Source organism: Leuciscus leuciscus (genome assembly GCF_965113295.1).
Source record: "Leuciscus leuciscus genome assembly, chromosome: 2".
NCBI lineage: Eukaryota > Metazoa > Chordata > Actinopteri > Cypriniformes > Leuciscidae > Leuciscus > Leuciscus leuciscus.
In genome coordinates, this window is record NC_138726.1 from 53,104,919 (window position 1) to 53,128,665 (window position 23,747).

General features: G+C 38.2%; 1 protein-coding gene and 1 long non-coding RNA gene across 2 annotated transcripts in view; one reads left to right on the forward strand and one right to left on the reverse strand.

Moving 5' to 3' along the window:
• LOC309482674 overlaps positions 1-23,747 on the reverse strand; it is a 460,652-nt gene that overhangs the window by 159,465 nt on the left and 277,440 nt on the right. The window lies entirely within an intron of this gene.
• Positions 1-23,747, forward strand: part of dnah2 (dynein, axonemal, heavy chain 2) — a 170,821-nt gene that overhangs the window by 35,302 nt on the left and 111,772 nt on the right. Inside the window, exons 10-16 of the mRNA XM_082147655.1 lie at positions 11,781-11,868; positions 12,432-12,634; positions 15,151-15,280; positions 15,936-16,118; positions 19,180-19,394; positions 21,102-21,248; positions 22,759-22,915. Coding sequence (XP_082003781.1) covers positions 11,781-11,868; positions 12,432-12,634; positions 15,151-15,280; positions 15,936-16,118; positions 19,180-19,394; positions 21,102-21,248; positions 22,759-22,915 — 1,123 coding nt within the window. The remainder of the gene's footprint in view (positions 1-11,780; positions 11,869-12,431; positions 12,635-15,150; positions 15,281-15,935; positions 16,119-19,179; positions 19,395-21,101; positions 21,249-22,758; positions 22,916-23,747) is intronic.

A 23,747-nucleotide genomic window follows, 5' to 3' on the forward strand; every position in this document is an offset into this window, starting at 1 on the left:
TTGTCAAAATAAGATACTCAGGTTTGAGCTTCTGTGCTATAGAGTCTGTTATTTAGCATACTGATATTTTGAAGAAAGAAAAAGACCCACTTCAGAGATAACATCTGTAGTTTTTCTCCAGTAGAGGAACTATGTTTACTGATTCGACCAGAGCATCAGGAATCCTATACATTCGAGGGCTTGCGAATAGAATCGTCACAGAAGAGCATGCAAGCTTTGTTATTACGAGGCGTTTGTTGTTGCAGTACCATTAATGGCCTTCCAGCTGCAGCAATAATAGCCTCACTCCTGCGGCCTGGGCTGATGGCAGCACTTGAAGTGTATCGATTGCTGCACTAGTGAATTCAATACAGCGCTGCAACTAAAAACGTACGGCACGGCAGGCCTCAGAGGTAGGTTTTGATTGTCCCTGCTTTACGATGTATTGAGTGCGAGAGTGAATACCCTGTGTTAAAGCAGACAGCGTTATAAATGAGCAATGCTAAAGCTCGATCCAGATGCTTGAGGTTTTGTGTTAAGCAAACCAAGACCTGTTTCTGTTTTCAGTTTGAAGAGGGAGACCATTACGCACACACTCGCAAATGTCTTAGTCCTTCAGAGTTCATTTTCTAGGGTGACGTCTTCGAGATGGGTGCTTTTAGATACCGTTTTATACTATTTGTAATAAACACATGTCAGCTTTTGAATACTCGTGTGGTTCTTTGCACGGACAGGAGGAGAAGAAAAGCAGCAAGTGTCATTGGCACTTTTGCTGCTCACATCACGTCAGATACTTTCAGAGAAATGATTGATCAAAGCCAGCCGTCAGCTCTATCAGTCTGGACAGCCACGAGTCAAAGGTCACCTGTGTTTTTCTCCAGAGCTATTTTACTTGCATCGTATGTAGAAGTAGGGATCACTTAAGTTGGTTTGCTCAACCTCATGGTGTAAATGTTTATATATGTGTGTGTTGTGACACATGATTAATGTAGGGTTTGCTGTAGAATGCCCTTCATCCTCTGTCCTCCTGGTGGACCCCTTTTTTTCTTTATCTCTTTTGCTTTTTACTCTCACTTTATCATTCAATCTCTTTTTTTTCAATCTTTAATAAAAATGTATTCTTCACCTCTTTTTTTCCTTTTCACCCCATTTGAAAGACAAATCACAAATGAGATCTCTGTAATATATCTGTTGTTCTTGACAGTAATGGGATTTAATGGAGTCTTTACTCAAGTATTAATCTAACGTCTTTCCAATTTTCAGATGAGATCTCAACAATATCACAAACTGTGCTCAGATTTTCCAAAATACTAAAATCCGCAATCTAAAGTGAAAGGCTATGTTTTTTTGACCTCATAATTTTTAATCAAAATGTCATAACTCATCTTTTCCCGTGTGGTATGTCATTGTATCTGCTTAAGCCCCAACACTTTCTCACAATTGACTGCAAGCTTGCATTCAGATCTGCCTCGATCCAATCAAAAACTGATGGCCCTTCATTTTTCTTTCTTTTCCGATAATCCTTTTCACTCGGATGTACGTCACAATACGGCAGAAAAGATCTGTCAGTACTTCCGTTTTATAGCCATTTTAACATTTGGCAGTTCAATCGAATGAGTCAAGAGACGATAGTCAAGTGCATTGCAAGATGTAGTACTCTATATCTTTCTATCTTATTATACTGTTCATTTTTGGTAAATGTAGCAGCAGGTCACTTTATTCTGTGAATAAAGAAAAGAAAACGTTGAGACAACCTGAGGGAACATTGATACTGAAATGAAACATAATTGAGAACTTCAGTTAAGTTTCGTCAAGTCAAGTCACCTTCATTTATATAGCGCTTTTAACAATATGGACTGTTTCAAAGCACCTTTACAGTGATAAAAGGAAATGAAAGTATTATTCAGTATTATTATTATTTTTTTATTTCAGTGCAAGCTTTAAAAACGCAAACCTGTGAAAACGCTGACGGCGTGCACATGCGTATTACGTGTATAGTCTATAGGTATATGCGTTTGAATATATATGTGCCCAGGCGTGTAGTCCTTCTTTACAAATTGACCTCAACAAATTACTTGTCTGGCCTTAAAAATGTATAACAGAATTATTTATCACTTCCGCGTAGCCATGTGAACGAACTATTTTGACAATGTTTTATCTGTACAGAGGTAAAGGGAAGGAGAAGGAGGCCTTCACAGGGGAGAGACTAGTTGACACTTCAGGACTGCGTTGTCGTCGTGTCCAGGCGCAGATCCTTCATCAGATCTGGATACGGCCTGGATTCGGCAGACTGCGGTAAACCTCGGGATAAACAGAAAGACTAATATTAGCGTAGACGCCATTCTTACATTTACATTTACATTTATGCATTTGGCAGACACTTTTATCCAAAGCGACTTACATTGCATTTCAAGGTACACAATTACATTCGAATCAGTTCTTATTATGATTTAACGAGTACATCAGGATTTATGGGGAGTGTTCCCGTTCCGGCTGATCTAATCTATGCAGCCTGTTCCAGAGTTTTGGTGCTAAATAGGAGAAGGATCTTCCGCCAGCAGTCGATTTTGATATTCTAGGTATTATAAACTGGCCGGAATTTTGAGACCGTAATAGACGTGAAGGACTATAAAGCGTTAAGAGCTCGCTCAAGTACTGCGGAGCTAAACCATTTAGTGCTCTGTAAGTAATCAGCAATATTATAAAATGTATACAATGTTTAATAGGGAACCGATGCAGTGTTGACAGAACTGGGCTAATATGGTCATACTTCCTGGTTCTGGTAAGAACTCGAGCTGCTGCATTTTGGACCAGCTTAAGTTTGTTTATTAAGCGTGCAGGGCAACCACCCAGTAGAGCATTACAATAATCTAGCCTTAATGTCATGAACGCATTAACTAATTGTTCCGCATTTGTCAATGAGAGCATATGTCGTAATATAGATATATTTTTAAGATGGAAGAATGCAGTTTTACAGATGCTAGAAATGTGTCTTTCAAATGAAAGATTGGTATCAAAGAGCACACCCAGGTTCCTAACCGACGACGAGGACTTGACAGAGCAGCTGTCAAGTGTTAGACAGTATTCTAGATTATTACGTGTCCAATAATTAGAATCTCTGTTTTTTAAGTTAAGTAGTAGGAAATGACTAGTCAGCTAACTAGTTTTGTGAGCTATGAAAGCATTAATATCTTCGTCTTGACTTTAAGTTTTCTTTTTCTCCACTTTTCCCTTCACTCCTATTCCCTCTTTTCTTTTCCCTTAGTTTTATTGAATTTTGAGTCAATCATGTCAGATTTTCCAGACAATGCCTTTAAAGGTTGCTCAGTAAGGAGCAGTGCACCCTTTCCCCATATGAATCGTAACCTTTGTGGTCAGCCTGGTTATTCTTCCGTATAATGACTGAGCTTGAATCCTTTCAGGCTTTCTGAAACACAGATGACCTCATAAAATATCTCTCATGGTTGGAATCATTGCCATGGTACCGCTAACTGCTCCGGGAGTCGTGCTTTGAACGAAAGTTTTGCAGATTGTGTTTGTGTGTTTGTGTTTAAGCGCGTAGACGTTTATGTGTGTGTGTGTGTGTGTGTGTGTGTGTGTGTGTGTGTGTGTGTGTGTGTGTGCGGTCCTGGTATTCCCTACGTTATGGGGATATACCAGTAATACCAGTAATCTCTGACCTTGTTGGGACATTTTTTTAGTCCCCATCAGGAAAACAGCTTATAAATCATATCGATATGAAATTAAGATTTTTTTGAAAATGTAAAAATGCAGAAAGTTTTCTGTGATGGGCAGGTTTATAGTTAGGGGATAGAATATATACGTAGTTTGTTCAGAATAAAAAAATGTGTGTGTGTGTTTGTGTCATGACTCCAATACCAAATGTTCATTACACATTTCATTTTAACGATTGAATTCTTAATTCTGTCTTTTAGTTTTGATACTATAGTGTTTTATAGTGTTACATTTGCCACTGACATCACAGCTATGATGAAATCATGCATGATAGCTACCAGTGAGAGTGTTTTTATCCATGTTCACTTAACCTAGAGATAACATACTGTAGATATTACTTTGAATTCATATTTGGCATAAAAAATTTAGACAGCAGTAGAAAAATATTGGACATCTAAAAATGATTTTATGCAGCTCTAAAGTCAGTTTTCTTGAAAATTCACAGTGAAACTGTCACTTTTTTTTCTCAGGCTGAGAGGGAGCTTTACTAAGCATGGTCTGAATAACTGACATTTTATTGGTTAGACTATTTAAAGGGGTGGTTTACTGCTTTTTTTCTTTGCATGATTGTGTTTATGGGGTGCAATATAACATGTCTTCGGGGTTTTTTTTTTTTTTTTGTCTTATTTTTCATAAATTTCACCTTTATTGTAAGCTGCTTTCTCCTCTGTCACTTGAACGACCGGTTGACTTCCTGATTCTATGAAACCACTCCCTCAGAAACAGGCAATGGGCTCAGATTGGTTAGTTGGGCCGGTGTGTTGTAATTGGCTAAACTGTGTAGTGCATGTTGTCCGGAAACTTCACGCCCATTACCTTTACGGGCGAAAGTTGCATGTGCTCCGGTCAAATGTAAATAATGGTGTCAATACTGCCGTATCAGTTTGATCAGAATCAGACCCAGAAAGCGGCAATGAAGAGAATCAAGCAACCTCCCCAAACACGGCTCTTACAAAACGTTTCTGAATGGTACATTTTTTATTATTATTATTCTATTCTATTCTATTCTATTCTAATCTACTATTATTATTTCGATACGCTGTTACTTGAAAATGCTACTGCTGCTTGTTAGCTTTTGAGATACGGTTTTCTCCTGATTAAACATTTAATATAACTGAATAAATGACTGAGTAATACCGTTTTTTAAAGTTATTGTTTTAACTTCAGCAGCTGAAGTTGGCTGTTGCGATTACATATCTTTTTTTGAACTTTATACACGTTTGTCTTATACACACAAAATAGCATCGAACTAACTGGCTATAAACAAACAGCGTTGGCATTGGTTTACGTTCTTGATCAAATCGAAAAATTACGTCATAAAATATACATGGAAAATACATTTACAAAATTAGTACATAATTACAAATTCAGGTCCAAAATGTTTGTAAGCGTTTGTACGTGTAAGTGGCTACTAAAGCCAGCGCTGGCATTTGTTTACGTCCTTGATAAAACTAAAACATTAACTTACGTCTGAAATTATACATGCAAACAATATTAAGTCTTACTTACAGGTTGTGGCCCAACAACTGCTGCCTCTGGTTTTAAAGTTGGAACTGCTTCATGTTTTAGTAACAGTTTCTTGTTGAATCCGGCATTGAATTCGTGGAGATTCTGGAAGCTGTCTTCCGTAAAATGCGCAGCACAGAGAGCTATTACGATTGAAATTTTCAGGAACATAATCAAACATAAATTTTAGCCATTGTTGATGAACTACAGCGTCCGTATGAAGCCCGAACACAGAAGACCTGGCAGCTGGGTGAAAATAACACACTTTCGACGGCATGGCTACAGCTCTCCACTATAACTCTTCCTCTTCGACAAAGCCACAGAAATATGGCCATGCCCCCTTTTTTGCATGGGTTAGTTACGTATAAAACCCGGGAAGTATCTCGTTGTAGTCCCATTCCAGTCGTTTTTGTAGGCATTAAACTTCCTGATTTTTAAAAGACGATATCTCTGCTTACGTTGAACTTTCAGCGCAGCAACTTTGCAGATACTGTTCATGCACCAACAGCAACATTACACACCATTTAAAATGAAAAAAGTGAAATCACAATCAACCACCCCTTTAAATTAAATTGCCCCCTCTTACGGTTGCCGCCGATCCCCTACTGTTTTGTCTAGTTAGGACCAATAATGGCGAACACTTTTGTCTCATTTTAATTCATATTTTGTTTGTTTTGGTGAAAATGTTGGGTGTTTGCATTTCACTGATGTCATTCATTTATTTTTCCGTAAGCACTTAGCTTCTTGATAAACTCACTCACATTTTCTGTTTAAGTCAACATCTCTAACCTTGCTAGATGTTGTAATAACATTTTATCATGGTTCATGGTATGCAGTTACTCGTTCAAAGGGATGTGACCCTGGAGCCAGAGAGCGTATAAGAGAATAAACATAATGATATCTTATCGTCTATAATCTGTGTTACTGCCTATGTCTGACATTCACCTCTGTGTCCTCTTGTGTGTTTAGACAGTGCATTCATCACTATGGGCCCAATGACGACCTTCTCTGAGACCTATACCACTGGATCATGTCTATCTCATAATCACTTCTGTCTGTCTCTCTCTCTCTCTCTTTCCCAGAACAACCGTGTTCATCGCTTTTTGTCTGTTATTCTTCCTCCCAATCCCTTTTAGTTGTACAAAAGTTGTCCTCCCTCACCCCTCTTCCTTTCTTTCTTTTGCATGACAGCCGTTTACTGGAGCATTATTACTCCCTGTATAAGCCCTTCTTTAATTAGACACCAATTTGAACGGATTTACGCTTTTTCACATACCAAAACATTCATATTGGCTGTTTATCCCTGTGGTTAAAGGGCATAGCTGTCAAACTGACCATAATTCATGGCGATATTAAGTGTTTTGCAGTGAACTGAGCAGCCCGGCGTAGCTCCGTTCCCTCCGAAATAACATGGGCTAACTGGTGATTAAGGATTTAGAAGACGAAGTGGAGATGCCTGTGTCGGGTGGTCCTGTAAATGATTCAGGAGAACTGATTGCTGGTGTGCGGCTCACCGTCATTTCAATGTGTTTTTGAATCTCAGTCATTAAAGCTCGGCCCGCATTTCAATTTAAGCTCTCATCCTCCGCTCTGATGACTATGATCTCTGTGCAAGGCGAAAATCGTAATTTAGTCGTTGCGCCAGACGGCAGTTATTTTTCTCTTTAATAATACATATTACACTTTTTTTTTCTGGGATTTCTTTACATAAATCAAAGTAGTATGAAAGATGAAAAGGAAATTTGTGTTTCACGCGTGGAGACCTTCCTTGAACTTATGCGGTGGCTTGTTATTACCCCACTCACACTGTTATAGGGGCTGTAAATGAATGAAATCGCAAAACGCTGGCAAACGGATCGCTCCAAATGATCAACGTCCCAGTGTATCTTGACATCAGCTTTGAACTGAGGAAGAATTGTAGTCAAGACCACCTTAACCGAGACCAAGTCAAGACCAAGACCCACTGTGTGTTGAGCCAAAACTTTGCGGGTTTGACAAAGAAAAGACCAATAAAGGGCGAGACCGAGTCAAGACTAAGACCAGACCAGCATTCCTTAAATTCATCTAAAAGATCCAGGTTTACCGATTGAGAAATGTCTTATATTTAATCAATCAGTACTTTTAGAATAATAAGACACTATATAGAGCTCTTACCAATCAAATGAAATCACTAACAACAGAGTTCATCTTTGCACTGCAGAGGTGGGACAGAAGTTCATCTGAAGCATCTGAATTGGTACAATTACAACTGCATAAATAATGTTGAGATTTTTTTTTTTAAATAAAATGTTTTTTATTGAACATATGTATGAATTGTGCTCATATTTGTGAAAACGGCTCTCTTGCTCTTGTGATATTGTTTAATTCTACCTTATGTAATATAAAAAAACAAGATCTCATATCAAATTTTGTAGCCATTTGTATTAATTTTGGTGACATTTTTGACACAACCCCTCATTGATTTCCGACCCAGCACGACAGTAGCAAAAGAAATAAAATAAAATTAGTTATTGATTGCATTGAAGCAGGAAGTTTTACATCCAGACCTATTAATGATGTTAACAAATAAAACTGACAATGCACCAGCAATTTAGTTATATTTCCGCAGTTGTGGCCTTGAAATGAAATCCTGAGTCCTCTCAGTCTTAGACCGAGACAAGGCCGAGTACAAATGCGGCCAAGATTAAGACCTCCAAAAAATGTCCAGTTTCAGATACCACAACACTACTACCACAACAAAACACTCCAGTCAAGTAAACTCAGTCATGTTTATTTATAGCACTGTAAGCCCGCGCTCAATCGGCCCAAAGTAGGCATCCGACCAGCGGGGAAGGTCTCTGCGTGTTACTGTCTTTTCTCGTGGCAAAGTATTTTTGATTAAATGCAATACATTTTCTCATATGTATTTTCTCGTTATTTCATCTGACTCCATAAATGAAAAGGTTTTAATGATATCTGTGCATCATTAAATGTGAATGAATGTTTGACTATTCCTTTAACTCTTTTCTGCAAATAATATGAGTCCGTTAGAATAAAATCAAATGTTTACAATTTATTATGTCAGGTAAATATATCATGCCAAATGCATAATCAGCTCAAAGATAATCAATACAAAACATCAAATGCTCTGGAATAAAGAGAGGAGATGCAAACCCGACATTAGGAAATACATGATGCTGAAGTCTTTGAGGTCCTTCAACATCAGGGGCTGATCTGAGGTACAGAATCGCGCTGATCCTTCTCGTTACATTTCATTATATAGACAGAAACTTCTTTCACATGGAAACATTTGCTAACAATGGGAATTTACATTCAGAGTTGACACCTTTTGGGAGTAGGAGATCATTTGTCTCGAGACCACCTTCCTTTGTGTGCCAGTTATCTCTTAAAAACCTTATGTTTTACTTATTTGGGAACGAGACACTTGTACCAGTCGCACTGAGACATTTCAAATGATACTAAACATGCATAATACTCGATAATTATTGACATTAAAACATATAGGGCCCTATTTTAACAGTCTGAAACGCAAGTATCAAGCGCGAAACGCAAGTAACTTTGTGGGCGGGTCTTGGGCGCTGTTGCTATTATACCGGCGGGATAAATGACTCTTGCGCCCGACGCAAATCTAAAATGGGTTGGTCTGAAGTAGCTTCATTATTCATAGGTGTGGTTTGGGTGTAACGTGAAATAAACCAATCAGAGCGTCATCTCACATTCCCTTTAAGAGCAGGCGTGCTTATTCTATAGCGGATTCCTATTATAACGGCGGATTTGCCAGGCGCGCGCCAGGAGCGGTTCACAGCCGAGGAGACCGACGTTCTCGTCAGGGCCGTAAAACACAGAGAAGTGACATTGGGGATGGAGAAACACGCCCAAATTAACTTCGGTTAAACAGGCGTATGATAATTTGAGTAAATGTGTAAGCTAGATGTATGCTTTTATAATAAACTATCTATCTATCTAAATATCTATCCATCTATCTATAGTAATAATGTATGATTTGCAAAAATGAAAACTGCTGCTTCTGTGTAGATGAGAGAATCAAAGTGCATGCGCGTTGTGCACACGCTACATTGATTATGGCCAAGCATGCTTTAAATAGCATATGAATAACATGCACAACGCACCACTGACTTTAAACTAGATTTTTTCGGTTAGTGGCGAAATTGTTTTCTAAACCTGCAAAATAGCATGAGGGAACGTTTGCGCCAGAACACGCCTCCTCTTTGCGCTGAACGAAAAAGTGTATTTCTTAGTTAACCGATGTGCGTCTGTGGAGGGAAAAGTCCGCTGTGCGCGGGTGCAAAATAGGAATGATACATGCGTCGGTGTACAAAGTCAATTGCGCTGGGTGCAAGATAGGGCCCATAGATTCTTGTGTGAGTGTTGGTGATCTCAGCATGAGGGAGAAGGAGTTGGGGGATGAGGAGAAGAAATGTAGATTAGGATGATTCAGAGGTAGGGGTGGGGGGGGGGAAATCGATTCTTAGATGCATCGCGATGCAGATGATTCTGAATCGATTCACAAATGTAAAAAATTGATTTAAAAAAAAAAAAAAAAAAAAAAAATGTTTTCTAATAACGTAATATTGATGGAACGCAAAAGGCGGACTCTAAAGCGGACGTGCAGTGTGGAGACAGTCTGTGGCGCGCACATAACAGAGATGGCTGAGCGCCAAATTCAATCGGCACCCTCTTTGTTAAAAGCTAACGTATGGAAAATTGGCAATTTCATTGTGACCTATTTAGTATTTTCTGTATGAGAGCTGCTTTCTGTATTGTTTAGTTTTCACATCAATATGCTGTAAGTGTAAACCGATCTGTTATACGCACTTTATACTGCCCTCAACAGTGTGTATCAGTTCAATGCCAGTCACAAAAAGTTACATTTCGTCTGTGCTCTCTGCAGATGTTCATTCAGCTGTTTTTGATTGTGGTATACAGCAAACATTTCAAGTCATACCTCTTTATTATTTAATTGTGTATAAGAGCGGCTTTGTATGTTACTAATTATTCAGAATATGCGTAAGTCCACAAGCATTATGTTTGTATGAGAGCTGCTGGTACATCATTCTATATTTTTGAACGAAAACTCTGAAGGATTATATTGCTCATTGGAAATAACAGGAGGATGTTGGTTAGAAGTCTATTATTAAATGCCAGAGATTCAGAATATGCTGAAGTTTGTAATCATTTACTATAAGTATGCTGCTAGTACAGGCACACATTTATTTTCCTGTTGGTTCTTTGCAATGTTGGGACATATGCTGGCAAATGTAACCTTACAGTTGACTTGCCAAATCACTTCCATTTGTCTTATGAATAAAATTAATATAGGAAGTATTGGAAGTAAATTCTTTATGGGTCATCATAAATACTTTGCTTTAAAAGTACCAAGTAGTCAAAAAAAAAAAAAAAAGATGCATCGATAATCGTTACCCTCTGAATCGTAATCGAATCGAATCGAATCGTGAGGTGCCTAGAGATTCCCACCCCTATTCGGAGGTGAGACTTTCGTCTCGATAGTGCACAAGGGTGAGTTTTAAATGTTAATTTCCTTTGTTTTCTCAGAGAGTAGCTCTCTCTTCCAGTTCTTCCAGTTTTTCCAGTCTTATAGCACTTATACAATAGAATGCTTTAAACCAAACAGATTTACAGTATTAAACATAAAAATTACAGTGAATTACAGTTCAATGTCTACTATAAAGCAGCTCTCCAGTTTCACTAGCGGACTTCTGACCTCGGCGGACTCAACAGAGGAAATGAACCGGATAAGATTTCCATGTCAAAGAAGGCGGAGCCTCAGAGCCACACCTGTCCTATTACATAATCGCCATGGACCAATGGTAGTTCGAAGATGTTGACCAGCCGGAGCAAACTTTTTGCTTTAAAAAGCTGTTTAGTACTCACAAAACGAACTCCAAACGAACTTCGTTTTGGCCTAAATTTTGTTCGAAATGACGTCACACCAGTTCGTTCTCTGATTTCGCTGGAAGTATATTGGGTGCTTCAGAACGAGGCCATGGATCTGGTTTCTCCCTTTGACTAAATCTCTTACTTTACATGTACTATCACGCCTATCCGCTAACAGAGTCATCCTGCTGAAGTCTCACTCTCTTTTCCTGTATATCTCTCACACGCTCCCTCTCTTTTCCCCTCCTCGTGACCCTGGCTTCCTCTCTGCCCCGCTAAAGGTGTTTGTCTGTGAGCGGCAGTGAGGATTACCTTTCCATCAGTAGAAGAATGAGGTGTGAAAAGCAATCTGAGGAACGCCAGGCCGGCTGATATGGAACTATGGCGGATGCAATTATGCCTATGACAGATCATTTCTGACCTGATCCCTCACTGCTCTGGATGGCAGCCAGCCACCGCCGGTGTTTTGTTTTGCTTGTGCGCCGTGTGAAATTTAAAAACCTTTAGCAAGGGAGTAGTGACATAGCCGACTTCTCCATTTTTCTGTGCTCTTTCTTACAGTCCTGCTCTTGAGGAACACAAATGATGGTGAAGATGATGTATGAACTTTTCCTAAACACTCTCTTTTTCCTTTCTCTTTTTAGATACTCTTCCCAAGGGTGGTCGCTCGACCAGATTAGCATATTTGCTCTGGTGAATGCCTTTGTGCAAAGATGCAAAGACCTAATAGAGGTGAGAATACAAAATGATGCAAACAAACACACTCACAAACTACATTTTTTTAAATGCATGCAGAATTTTTACACCCCTACTTTTTTCAAACACACATCCGAAGAATAGGCTCTCAGATTTCTCAATAATTCACATCTCTGTGTTTTTTTTTTTTTGCTTTCGCTTCGCGTATTTTCCAGGACTACTGTCCTTGCTGAGACCTGTATTTTATATCACTTGTCATTTTTATTTTTATTCATGCACTTTTTTTGCGGTGTGCTCCTATTAGTTCCACATACTATTGACACTTTCCACAAATAGGGCAGAAAATAGTGCATCCTTTTCTCTTTCAAAAAGTGATTAGTAAAAATAGAAATTGTCGTCTATCAACCATTGGAGGTCAAACTGAATTTTGAGCTATTTTGCGTTTCATTCATTTAAAACAAAACAAAACAAAAAATATATAAATATAAATATAGACTCATTATGGGAAAAAACTATATTTTGAACATCTATTAAATTTGTAATGTTAGATTTTTAATAAAAAGACATGTAATTAATATGTTTCTTTCTCTTTCTTTCAGGTGTGTGAGTGTCAGCAGCATTTTGCTCGCTGCGAAGAGGGTGAGCGGGTGCCGTTGCCGTGCTTTGCAGGGCGTCAGGGGTCAGAGGTCACTCAGAGATTGCTGTTCATAGAGGCAACCTTTGACAACAGCCTGCAGGTCCTGAAGTCTGTTAAGGACATCCTGGATGTCGGAAGCCCCTCTTGGCATGAGAACTACTCCAGGTGCAGTGTGTTTGTAAATTGATCAAGGCACAGAGAGAAAGAGAGGTTCTGTGAAATAGCTGGCTTTGTTTGTTAAGAGCTACAGTTTGTCCATATGGCCAATATGATATCTACACTGGAAGCGACCAATGTTGCGTCTGCTGGAAGCTGCACATCTCCTCTGAATGTTTCCTAATCGTGGACCAATCAGCTGTGAGCTTTGGGCTTCATCAAGATTAAATTGAAAATACATTCCATTAATAATAAAATCCTACTTTAGTTTTCAACAAATCAAACAATGGTAACAAAATAATTTAATAACATAAATTGTATATTAATTATTAATTAATTGAAGTAAATTAATTAAATACAGTACCATTCAAAAGTTACTTTTACTGTAGTAAAAAAAACTTTTTTGTACTTTTGAAAGTAGTCTCTTATGCTGTATTTATTTGGAAACTCTTGAAACTCTTCCAAGAAGCTGATTGGTTCTCTTAAAACCAAATGACAATCGATCTGTTTGTTCTATCTACGTAACCTATTTATTTCCATCTCGAACCGGCTCATCTCAGTACTGTACATTGCGTGATGTACCGAGATAAGCTGATTCGGGGTGGAATAAATTTCCTAGCGCGGCACCTTCCCCACCACCACCCTCTTAGATTTGCTAGGGGGTTCTCCCTACTTTCCTTGCAGCAGCTTGCATTCTATTCACCGTATTGATGTGCATGTTTCGGCAGTAGCCTTCACTCATGCATCAGCAGTAGTGTAGCAGATCTATTCCACCAAGACTATGTACATTCCATTCTTAAAGGGATTGTTCACCCAAAAATGTTTATTCCGTCATTAATTACTCGCCCTCATATAGTTCCAAACCCGTAAGACTTTCATTCATCTTGGAACACAAATGAAGATCTTTTTAATGAAATCTGAGAGATTTCTGTCCCTCCATTGACAGCTACACAACTGACACTTTGACGCTTTACAAAGTTCATAAAGAGATCGTAAAACTAATCCATATGAATTGAGCGGTTTAGTCCAAATTTTCTGAAGAGACTCGATCGCTTTATATGACGAACAGATTTAATTTAGGCTTTTAGTCACATATAAACATTGATCAGCGAACATAAACAAAAGCTCAACCGAACCTACTTGATGCTTGAGAACAAAAAAAAGCGGAAGCTCAAACGTGCTGTGTAACATGGGAGTGAATCTCATTGGTTGATAAATGTTTATACAATAAAAAAAAAGTCTAAATTAAATCTGTTCATCATATAAAGCGATCGAGTCTCTTCAGAAAATTTGGACTAAACCGCTCAATTCATATGGATTAGTTTTACGATCTCTTTATGAACTTTTTGAAGCTTCAAAGTGTCAGTTGTGTAGATATCAATGGAGGGACAGAAACCTCTCAGATTTCATCAAAAAGATCTTCATTTGTGTTCTGAAGATGAACGAAAGTCTTACGGGTTTGGAACGACATGAGGGTGAGAAATTAATGCAAGAATTTAAGTTTTTGGTTGAACTATCCGTTTAACAATAAATGCTGTTTAAATCTATTCCAAGAGTCTCTTGATTGAATTATATTTTAAAAATATAGCCTATATAAAATGAAGCAGCTTGAGTTACTGACAGGGCAACAACATTAGAAAAAGGGGTTTTGTAAAATGAATGTGCCGTATTCTTGGTCCTTACAGTGTAGACGGCTTCATTGACTAGAACGGGAGCGATCTAGTTTTGTTGTGTAGTGACACGCTAAATATGTAAGATTGTGTGTTAGTCTTTCCGCCAGGCTGTCTATGAGGCAGTCAGTCCTTCTGGTTCTCATGTATATTTATGAATGTTTGTCATTCTCTCCTGTTTATTGGCCTGCTGGCCTGTTGGGGATTTCCATACATCCTGTATTAGCATATCTCCATAAATATGCATATAATGACCTGCATATTTGGATCATATAGATACTTTTTCATGAATATTCTGCCTAAATGTATGTGCAGTGGGGAGAGGATCACTGTGCCTGCTGCGTATGAGCCCATCGTGCCCCTATTGTCATTCACAACTGTTTGTGGCAGCAGGCAGTTTGGCTGCTTGTCTGAATACCATCATGAGTGTGTGTGACGGAAGCTGGTCTACCCATCAGCCTCTAGAGAACACATCCCCCCCGTACCCCCGCCCCAGGCACTGCCGGACCTTGGGAAAGGGAGCTGTTTGTGAGCTAGTGTGTGCATCTGATGGCCGTGATGGATTGGGGCCGAGACGGGTCATAGGGTTAGGATGTTGTTGCCAAGACAAACAGCTGTGCTTGTGTCTGGGGCAGGTGTTTCATAGTGTCTCAGCATATTGAGAGCACCCAAATCAATACCAGCCTCCATTTATGGGCGAGAGTGTGTGTGCGCTGGACTCTGCCTTTGAATAGAGGGCACCGATTTGTGTTTGGAGCATGCTGTACAGTTCTGCCCATTTCTTTGTTGTTTTGTGCCTCTTGTTTATCCGTGTGTGTGTGTGTGTGTGTGTGTGTTTGTGCTTGTGTGTTTTAGCTTCTGTGCTAAAGTGAAAGATCTGGAGGTGATGATGCAGAATTTGATCACTTCGACCTTCGAGACGGTGAACTGTGTGGAGGAAGGAGTACAGCTGCTTGACATGTTTCAGCACCTGTCTGGAAGAGAGGTCTTTCTCACACACACTTAGCCTTCAATTCACACACACTTTATCACCTCCTTTAAAACCTTGCGCACTGTCAGAGCGCAGCTCTTCTTAGCAAATACAGTGAATACAAATGACTCCAGCAGAACAGACCACACACAGACTTTCCATGTCACTTCCTTTTCACTCTCATTTACTCAAAAGTTCAATAGCAGGACCACACACACACACACACACACACACACACACATGCCCTCTGCTCTCTCACCTGTCACCTGTCTCTTTACTTAATGTCATTGAGATGTTTACCTCATTAATCACCTTCATCTCTTCTGACTTTTGTCTTCCCCTTCAGTCTTTTCTCTTCTCCTTCGCCCGTTCGTTCTGTCATTCTCATTCAGCTTTTGAGTCTTAAATTTCAAAGTGCTGCATTATGCATTATTGCCCCAAAGCATTAGAACAAATAATAAAAAAGTCTAAAACAAAAATGTGCCACTGAAAGTAAAGTAAAATGTAATAAAAATAAAACAGATTTAATGAAGTAATAACATTGGCATTGGCAAATGATTATAGCAGTGAATTGTTCTGCATTAAACAAGTAACAAGAGGCTGTGTATTACAGTCATTTTACCACCGTTTACCATATTTCCTGAGTGTTTCTCTTTTATATCTCTCTCAGGCCATCAAGCGGACCATTGACAGGAAGACGGTGGATCTATACGCTCTGCTCAGTGCTGAGTTGGATAATGTCAGTATGGTGATGTTCAGGGCGTCATCTCTCATTCCTGCTCATATTCCTCAACACGCAGGACAGGTCCACCTGATCCGAGCCCTCCGCTCACAGATAGAAAGACCTATGGAGGTGAGATTCTGTGTGTGAGTTAGAAAGACTGAAAGAGACAGTGTGAGATGTTGGTTAAACCTTCAAAAAATCAAACTACAGTATAAGATCAGGGGTGGGAATCAGAAACGGTTCTGGGTAGGGTTGCACCAGCCGTTCGTAATTTCTTTCTTAAATTGGAACGTAAAGTCCACACTAGAGGCTTAGTAACTACTAGCTAGTTTGTAACTAACTCTGTACTTTATTCCATTGCACCATTTGTTCGTAAGGCAGAGCGTAGCTAGTAGGTCGTAAACTCTCCCTAAAGTAATGCGTAGTCGCATAATATGAGGTTTACCCTTGATGATCCAATTGCAGCCTTCAAATACGTGAGCAAAAGTTGTTTAAATGCTGGGATTTTATTTCATTTTAACTTCTTTTGCCTCACTTAACTAACTGTAAAAATATGTTTCCATTAAATACGATACTTAATCATGATAACATAATAAGTGTTTTTATATGTAAATAACATTCAGAAACTGTATTTAAAATGAAATCAATAAGGATAAATAAGTACTGATACAAAAAAACATAAGAAATAACATTTATTGATTATGACTGATTTTATTTGACATGCACAACACGGACTGATGGGATAGATGCCCACAGCGGCGCGCTGTAGGAAGGGTTCGTGTTGATGAGCCGCAAATAAAGTAATCTATTCACATAATGTTCTCTCACTTAAAATGTAAGCAAGTGTAAATGTCAGCATTATCATATACAGTATGTGACCCTGGACCACAAAACCAGTCACAAGGGTCAATTTTTTGAAATTGTTTTTTGAAATTTGAATTTATACATCATGAATATTTATTTATGAATAAATAAGCTTTCCATTGATGTATGGTTTGTTTGGATAGGACAATATTTGGCCGAAATACAACTATTTGAAAATCTGCAATCTGAGGGTGCAAAATAATCTAAACATTGAGAAAATCGCCTTTAAAGTTGTCCATTTATGCTTGTGATATTGCTGCATTCACTCACAAAAATATATATTTTTTATATTTACGGTAGGAAATTTACTAAATATCTTCATGGAACATGATCTTTACTTAATATCCTAATGATTTTTGGCATAAAAGTAAAATTTATCATTTTGACCCATACAATGTATTGTTGGCTATTACCACAAATATAGCAGTGCTATTACATACAGTGTGACTGGTTTTGTGATCCAGGGTCACATATGTCTAAAGAATTGAGGTCTGTCTGGTAAAAGAAGAGCTTATTGATCCAGTTCAATCTGTCTGCTATTTTATTCCAACCATTACTACTGATCGGAGGCTTCCGTAAATATTTAGTTTATACATAGAGTTACGCTTCAACTAAGTTTAATGGTGCAACGCAAAAATATTTAGTAGTGCGTAAGTTGTATCTTAGTGGCCATTTACTTCAAAACTAGGCTAAGTTGTAACTTGTTGTAACCGGCCCCTGGTGTTAAAAAAACACATTTTGGAACTTATCGATTTTCATGAAATTCTGACAGTGCAGTGCCATGGCAAAATAAATGAAAAATGAGTTGTGAACTTTTAATAAGTGAGAAACACTGGTCCCCCTGAAACAGTGTAATTTTATTATTATTTATATACTGTTATACTATTTATTAATATTTTGAATTTCATTTGAGTAATTTTTATTTGCTTTTGTGATTTGTATTACTTTATACTTATAAACTTGTCTTTTGTATATTTCTATTCAACTTGAATTTTCATTTCAGTTTTATATTAATTTGTAATTTTAGTACTTCAACATAAATTCTTTTTATTTCAGTCAGTTGCCATGACCGATTAGTCCGATTCGCTAATTAATGAGTCTTTGAGCTGGTTCTTTTTAATGAACCAATCAAAACAACTCCCAATGAGCCTCATCAGTCTAAAACTACTCCCTCATTTACTTTTGTTCACATTTAGCTTAAAATAAACCGAGCATGTAAGGTTTTGTGGGATCAGTGTAATAGGTTATATATAATGTACAGTAGTTAGGATTAATTATTTTGTGTTTCCTCAAAGATACTAAAAAAATAATTTAATAGGATTTCATTTCCCAAGATATCAAACATACTGAAATCAAACTGACTTGAGTCCCCACCAAAAGCTCTCATATAAAAATCTCACTGTCAAATAAAAGTATCACAGTTTCCTGAAAGATGCTTCAACTAGATATGTGTTAGGAGACCACAAGGTGACTAATCAGTTCAATCCCAGCATGCACCAGGCCATACCCTTTTTCCCTCACCCTTTATAGGTGAACTCTATTGGGTTTTACAGACAAATGAATCAGATTCCAACCCAAAACCTCCACCGGTCTGAATCCGGGAGGTGTCAGAAACAGCTTAACTCCATTGATGAGCTCTTCTCTGTGTTGACGAGTGTGTCAGAGGCCAGTGAGGGGCCCCAGCAGAGGCCCTGGAGTCCAGCCAGGGTCCAGCCACAGAGGCCCTAATGCTATTAAAGCCAGCTGTGCCGCCACATACTTACTTTCTCGTTCTTTTTGTCACTTTCCATTTCACAAACCCTTCCTCTCTATTTCTGTCTCCTGTTTTCTCCTTCTTTCACTTCTCATCTCTCTTTTTCTTCAGTTTGCATAAAGAGCACATCGCCTCTCCATTGTGTTTAAATTCATTTTCCACTTTCTTTAAAAAGGCAATTAAGAGCTGGCATTCGCTTTAATTGGACACAGATATGATTATATTGCATTTCCCCACAACTGATCCCAAAAAGCCCCATAGAGAAACAAAAGGGAGGCTAAAACTAAAGCTTAATGAAGGTCTGATTGGGCATGGTAAAATATGTTTACATATTTACTGCATAGCCTATGAGAAATTCCTAACATGAGGGATGTTTACCCTTGGTTTGTTTAGCTTAGTTGTGCACTGACGGTTGTTTTGATTGTTTTTGACCTTGCATGTGTGACTCGGTAAGATCTCAAGACGTTGTTTGCTTGTAAGTGATGATATGTGTGCTCACAGAAGGCTCTTCGTTCTGTCTGAGCTCTTCCCGTCTGTTTGTCAACGTGTGTTTTTTGCACATGTGTTGTCTAGGTTCTCCGGCGCACTCATTTCCTGCCTCGCATCAGCAGTGGAGAGGAAGTGCATGTGAATTATGCTAGGCTGTGTCAGATTCTGGATGAGAATGTGAGGAGGAACTTCACAGACTGGAGTCAGAGTCTGAACAAAAAGTGTCTCCGCAGTCTTGACCAGCCGCTCATGATCCGCTGTAAAGGGAAGGCGGGCTTGTTGGACATCAACTTTAACAAGTACGTGATCACACTAACACACATATATACAGCCCCTCCAGTACCAGTAGTAGTGTGTATGTATATATATATATACAGCGGCGGTTTCTTCATTAGGGCGATCGGGCGATGCACCACCAAAGTGTGAAAGGGACTTTTTCAATCACAATCTCATTCAACCACAGAGTTACGCTAGCAGTCACTCACTGTTGTTCTGCCTCTGGATATAGTCCAATCAGCGCCAAGTCACGTTCTGTGGAGTACCGCCTCTTTTTGGGCGATTTCACTATGGCCGAAAATCGCCCAGTGTTACCATAGACTTACATTCAAAGATTTATTTTTTCGAACTGCAGGCACTGCAATGCATTCCCTATGGGTTCCGGGAGGGCTCGCACTAACGTGCTTTCGTCATCATATACGTAAACTTCACTTGTGCAGCGATTGGTGGAAACAAATATACCTCTAATAATATTTAGCCATAAGCTGAAGTGACATCCAATAATTTCCTCAGTGCATAACTTACATTTCACGGACATATTCTCCATCTGTAAATGTTAGAAAGTCAATATTTCCAGTTTGCTGTCATGAGTGGGCGAGCTTCTGCAAGCTAAACTTCCGTGAACGGGCGCCGCCGCGTGCATGCGCGCCGAACAGACGGAGCGCAATAGAATAGGAGCGCAATTATTCTGACTAAAATATACATTAGCACTAAATTATAAATATATTTAGCTAAAATATTTGTTGTTGAATATTTGTTGTTGTTGGTGAACATAAATGTGCTAGAGAATTTCAAACCTACATGTGTATTTTTATGATATTAGCTTTGTTTTATTTGTTTTTATTTTAAGTTTAGTAAATTTAACTACTTCTTTAAAAAGCATTATTTTGTTTTTAGATTGTAATGTTGCAATGTTAGAATGTAATGTGATTTGACCCCTTTTTTGGATAGACTGCAGATAGACAGCAAGATTACACTATGTTTGTTTTTATAACCTTCAATATGAACATTGTTTGTAGGACAATATTGATCAGGATATTACTTTTTTTATTAAATACAGTTTATTTTTTTATTCAAATAGAAAAATAATAATTAAATACTCAGATTATACCATACATCGCCATTTAGCCCTAAAATTCAGATTTATTTGGCAATTGGCTATTTCCCAACCCTACCGGCTGAAGGTTTAGCTAAACTTTAGGCTAATGATAGCTACATTATTATCACTGTTAAATTGTTATTTAACAATTAGCCTACATTCAGTCCTGGATTAATAATTCAGTTTGTTCAAAGTCCTTTTATATAAATTGTCTCTGTTTTCTTTTAGCACCAGCCGCCACTGTATATATATCAGAAAAGTAATTTTTTAAATATTGCCATTTTGCTTTAATGGACAGGACAGGACAGTATAGAAATATCATAGTACATACATTTAACCTTTTTTCTGATGAGGGAAAATTATTGTCAATCCAGTTGATCCCAATGGATTATATCCTATGCTACACTGAATATTCTGTTAGACTTTAAGTTTAATATGTTGTGAATACTGTTTTTTTTTTTTCTTAAGCAACCCATTTAAAAACTTTAAAGAAATCAAGTTGTGCTAATGTTAAATCGTTCATGATCTGTAGTCATAATGCACATTATGGAGTTGTTTTATACATGCTGAATGTTCTAGTGTGAATACAAACACACGGACTGTGAATGTACAACTGTTTTTGTGTGTTAAGGAACCTATTGAAGATGTTTAATGAGATTCATTACTGGGACCGACTGCTTTTTGAGATCCCTCACTACGTCTCAGAGGTGTATCAGCGCAGAGAGGAACTGCACAACCTGAGAGAGAATGTCCTCCTCGTTGTTAGAGACTATAACAGGTCTGTATGGCTGACAGATACTGACTTTCTCTCCCACATACTTGCAGACAAACTTGTGAGGACCATCCATTGATCTCTTCTTATATCATCATCATCATCATCATCATCATCATATTTTTGGCACTTTCTACATATCCAATGCGCTTTTTATTTTATTTTATTTTATTTTATTTTATTATCTTTTATATGATCTATTCAAATGCAATATATTTAGTGCTTATTGCTAGAAAATAACACGGTAACATTTTACTTAAAGCCTTTATATATAATGTATTATAAAGGTATTCTTAATGTTTTTATTATGCCATGCAATACACATTACAATGCATTGTATGGTTTAATGAATAACTGTAATCACGGTTATAATACATCATAATACATATGTTACGCCTTTAGAAAGTATAATACATTAAAACACATGACAAACAATCAATCTCAGATGTAACAAGGAATCTGCAAATATTATAATGCATTTGAACTTTGGTAACAGTTGTTTATGAAAAGATATAATGCATTATAACTTACATTATGAGTACCTTCATAATGCATTATACATAAAGGTTAAGTGTTACCAATAACACAGTCAGAGAAATTAGGCTGTTAAATTATACTTGCAAATCTCATCTAAAATCAGCTCATAAACAGCTCATAATATTTAGTTTCACCTTCTAAGTTTGATACGTAATATTCTCCTAACAAGTTGGATGTAATATATTTGTGAGGAAATTATCTGTAATTTACTTCTTATTAGTATAGAAAAACAAGTGGACTTTCACACACAGATGCATCTTTGCCGTTTTCATACATATTTAAACGGTGTACTTGTCAGGTAACTTCACATCTTTAATACACGTTCTGCACAAACTGAGTATTTACATTCCATCAGCCTCAATGTACACATCTCCATTCAAGACTTTAGCGCATCTGGAGAAAAGCACTTGAATTAAATGCATGCGCACACGCACGCACACACACGCACACACACATGCACAATACCAATGAACAAAACAATTCACACTTATATCCCTCGTTGTGTAGTGAATAATAACCTCCTCCTCTCTCACATAAGCCTCTCAGCGTGTACACACACACACACACACACACACACACACACACACACACACACACACACACACACACACACACACACACACACACACACACACTCTTCAGACTGGAGGACTCATTGTAACTCTCAGAGGGACAGAGTGAGTCATCTCTGTCAGTATTGTTACCACATTTAATGCATTCTACACATGCCAGCTGGAAACAAACACTTAAACCCAGCACAAGCTAAACAGGCCACTTGCCCCAAATGGCAAAGCACATCCACTTGTTAAGACTTGTTAATCCATTTTTACCACCCTCTTGTTCTGTTATGCTTTTAAAATGGCCTTGCTTGTTTTTGAAAATGCTGTAAAAGAAATGTGTCAATGGCGGTAAGACCTAAAAGGAAAATGGAGAACAGCAGTGAACTTCCACTTGTATGTTTGTGTTCACTCTCAATCAGAATCATTAAGGCTCTGAATGCAGATGAACTGTGTCTCTTTTCTGAGAGAATTCGGTTCTTGGATAAGAAAATCCAACCAGGCCTGTCAAAACTGCACTGGTCCACAAAAGGAACAGCCAACGCCTTTATCAATGACTGCAGAGTGCACTCCAACAAGGTAAGTCGTTTCGGAAACACACACACACACACACACACACACGCACGCACGCACATAGGTAGACATCCAAATAGATAGTATTCCTCTAGCAGACAGAACTCTTCTGGACTTTCCCTGAGCAGAGTAATATGAATTTCAATGCTGGTCCAGTGCATACCCATCAGATACAGACAGGTTGATGAAGCTGGTCAGCCAGCATGAGCTCTCTGGTAAAGCTGATGGACAGAGCTGGGTCGTGAGCCTGGTGCGGACAGCAGCCTGGTCATTTCAGGAGAGAAACCTCCTGAGCTCCATTTGGAGTCCTAAAATTGCAGAGAATTATAGAAAAGTGGTTCTGAACCTTTTTTACTGTAAGGTAGATCTTTTCACGGGTCCACTTCGATCCGAAAACCCGAAGACCTCTTCTCTAAGGCCTCATGTCTTTTCCAGACTAAATATTTGAGAGCAATATTTTGCATAAATAGTAATATGTATATTCTTTCAAATCTATACAATTTCTCATGAATATTATTATTAATATCAGTGGTTAAATCAGTTGTGCTGCTTAATATTTTTGTTAAAAAAAAAAAACATGATACATGGATTGATGATGAATAGAAAGTTCGAAAGTACAGCGTTTATTTGAAATAGTCTTTACTGTCCCTTTTGATCAGTTTAATGCTGAAAAAACTATTCATTACTTTAACAAACTTTCTCAAGTAATCCACTATCAGCAGGTATGGCAAAAAACACAAGTTCATTTTGGACCCTGTCTACAGTTTTTCAAGAACAGAAGGCTTTGCTCTTGTTTTGTTCTGATACAGCTGTGTCCATTTTGCTGCACGATATTGCT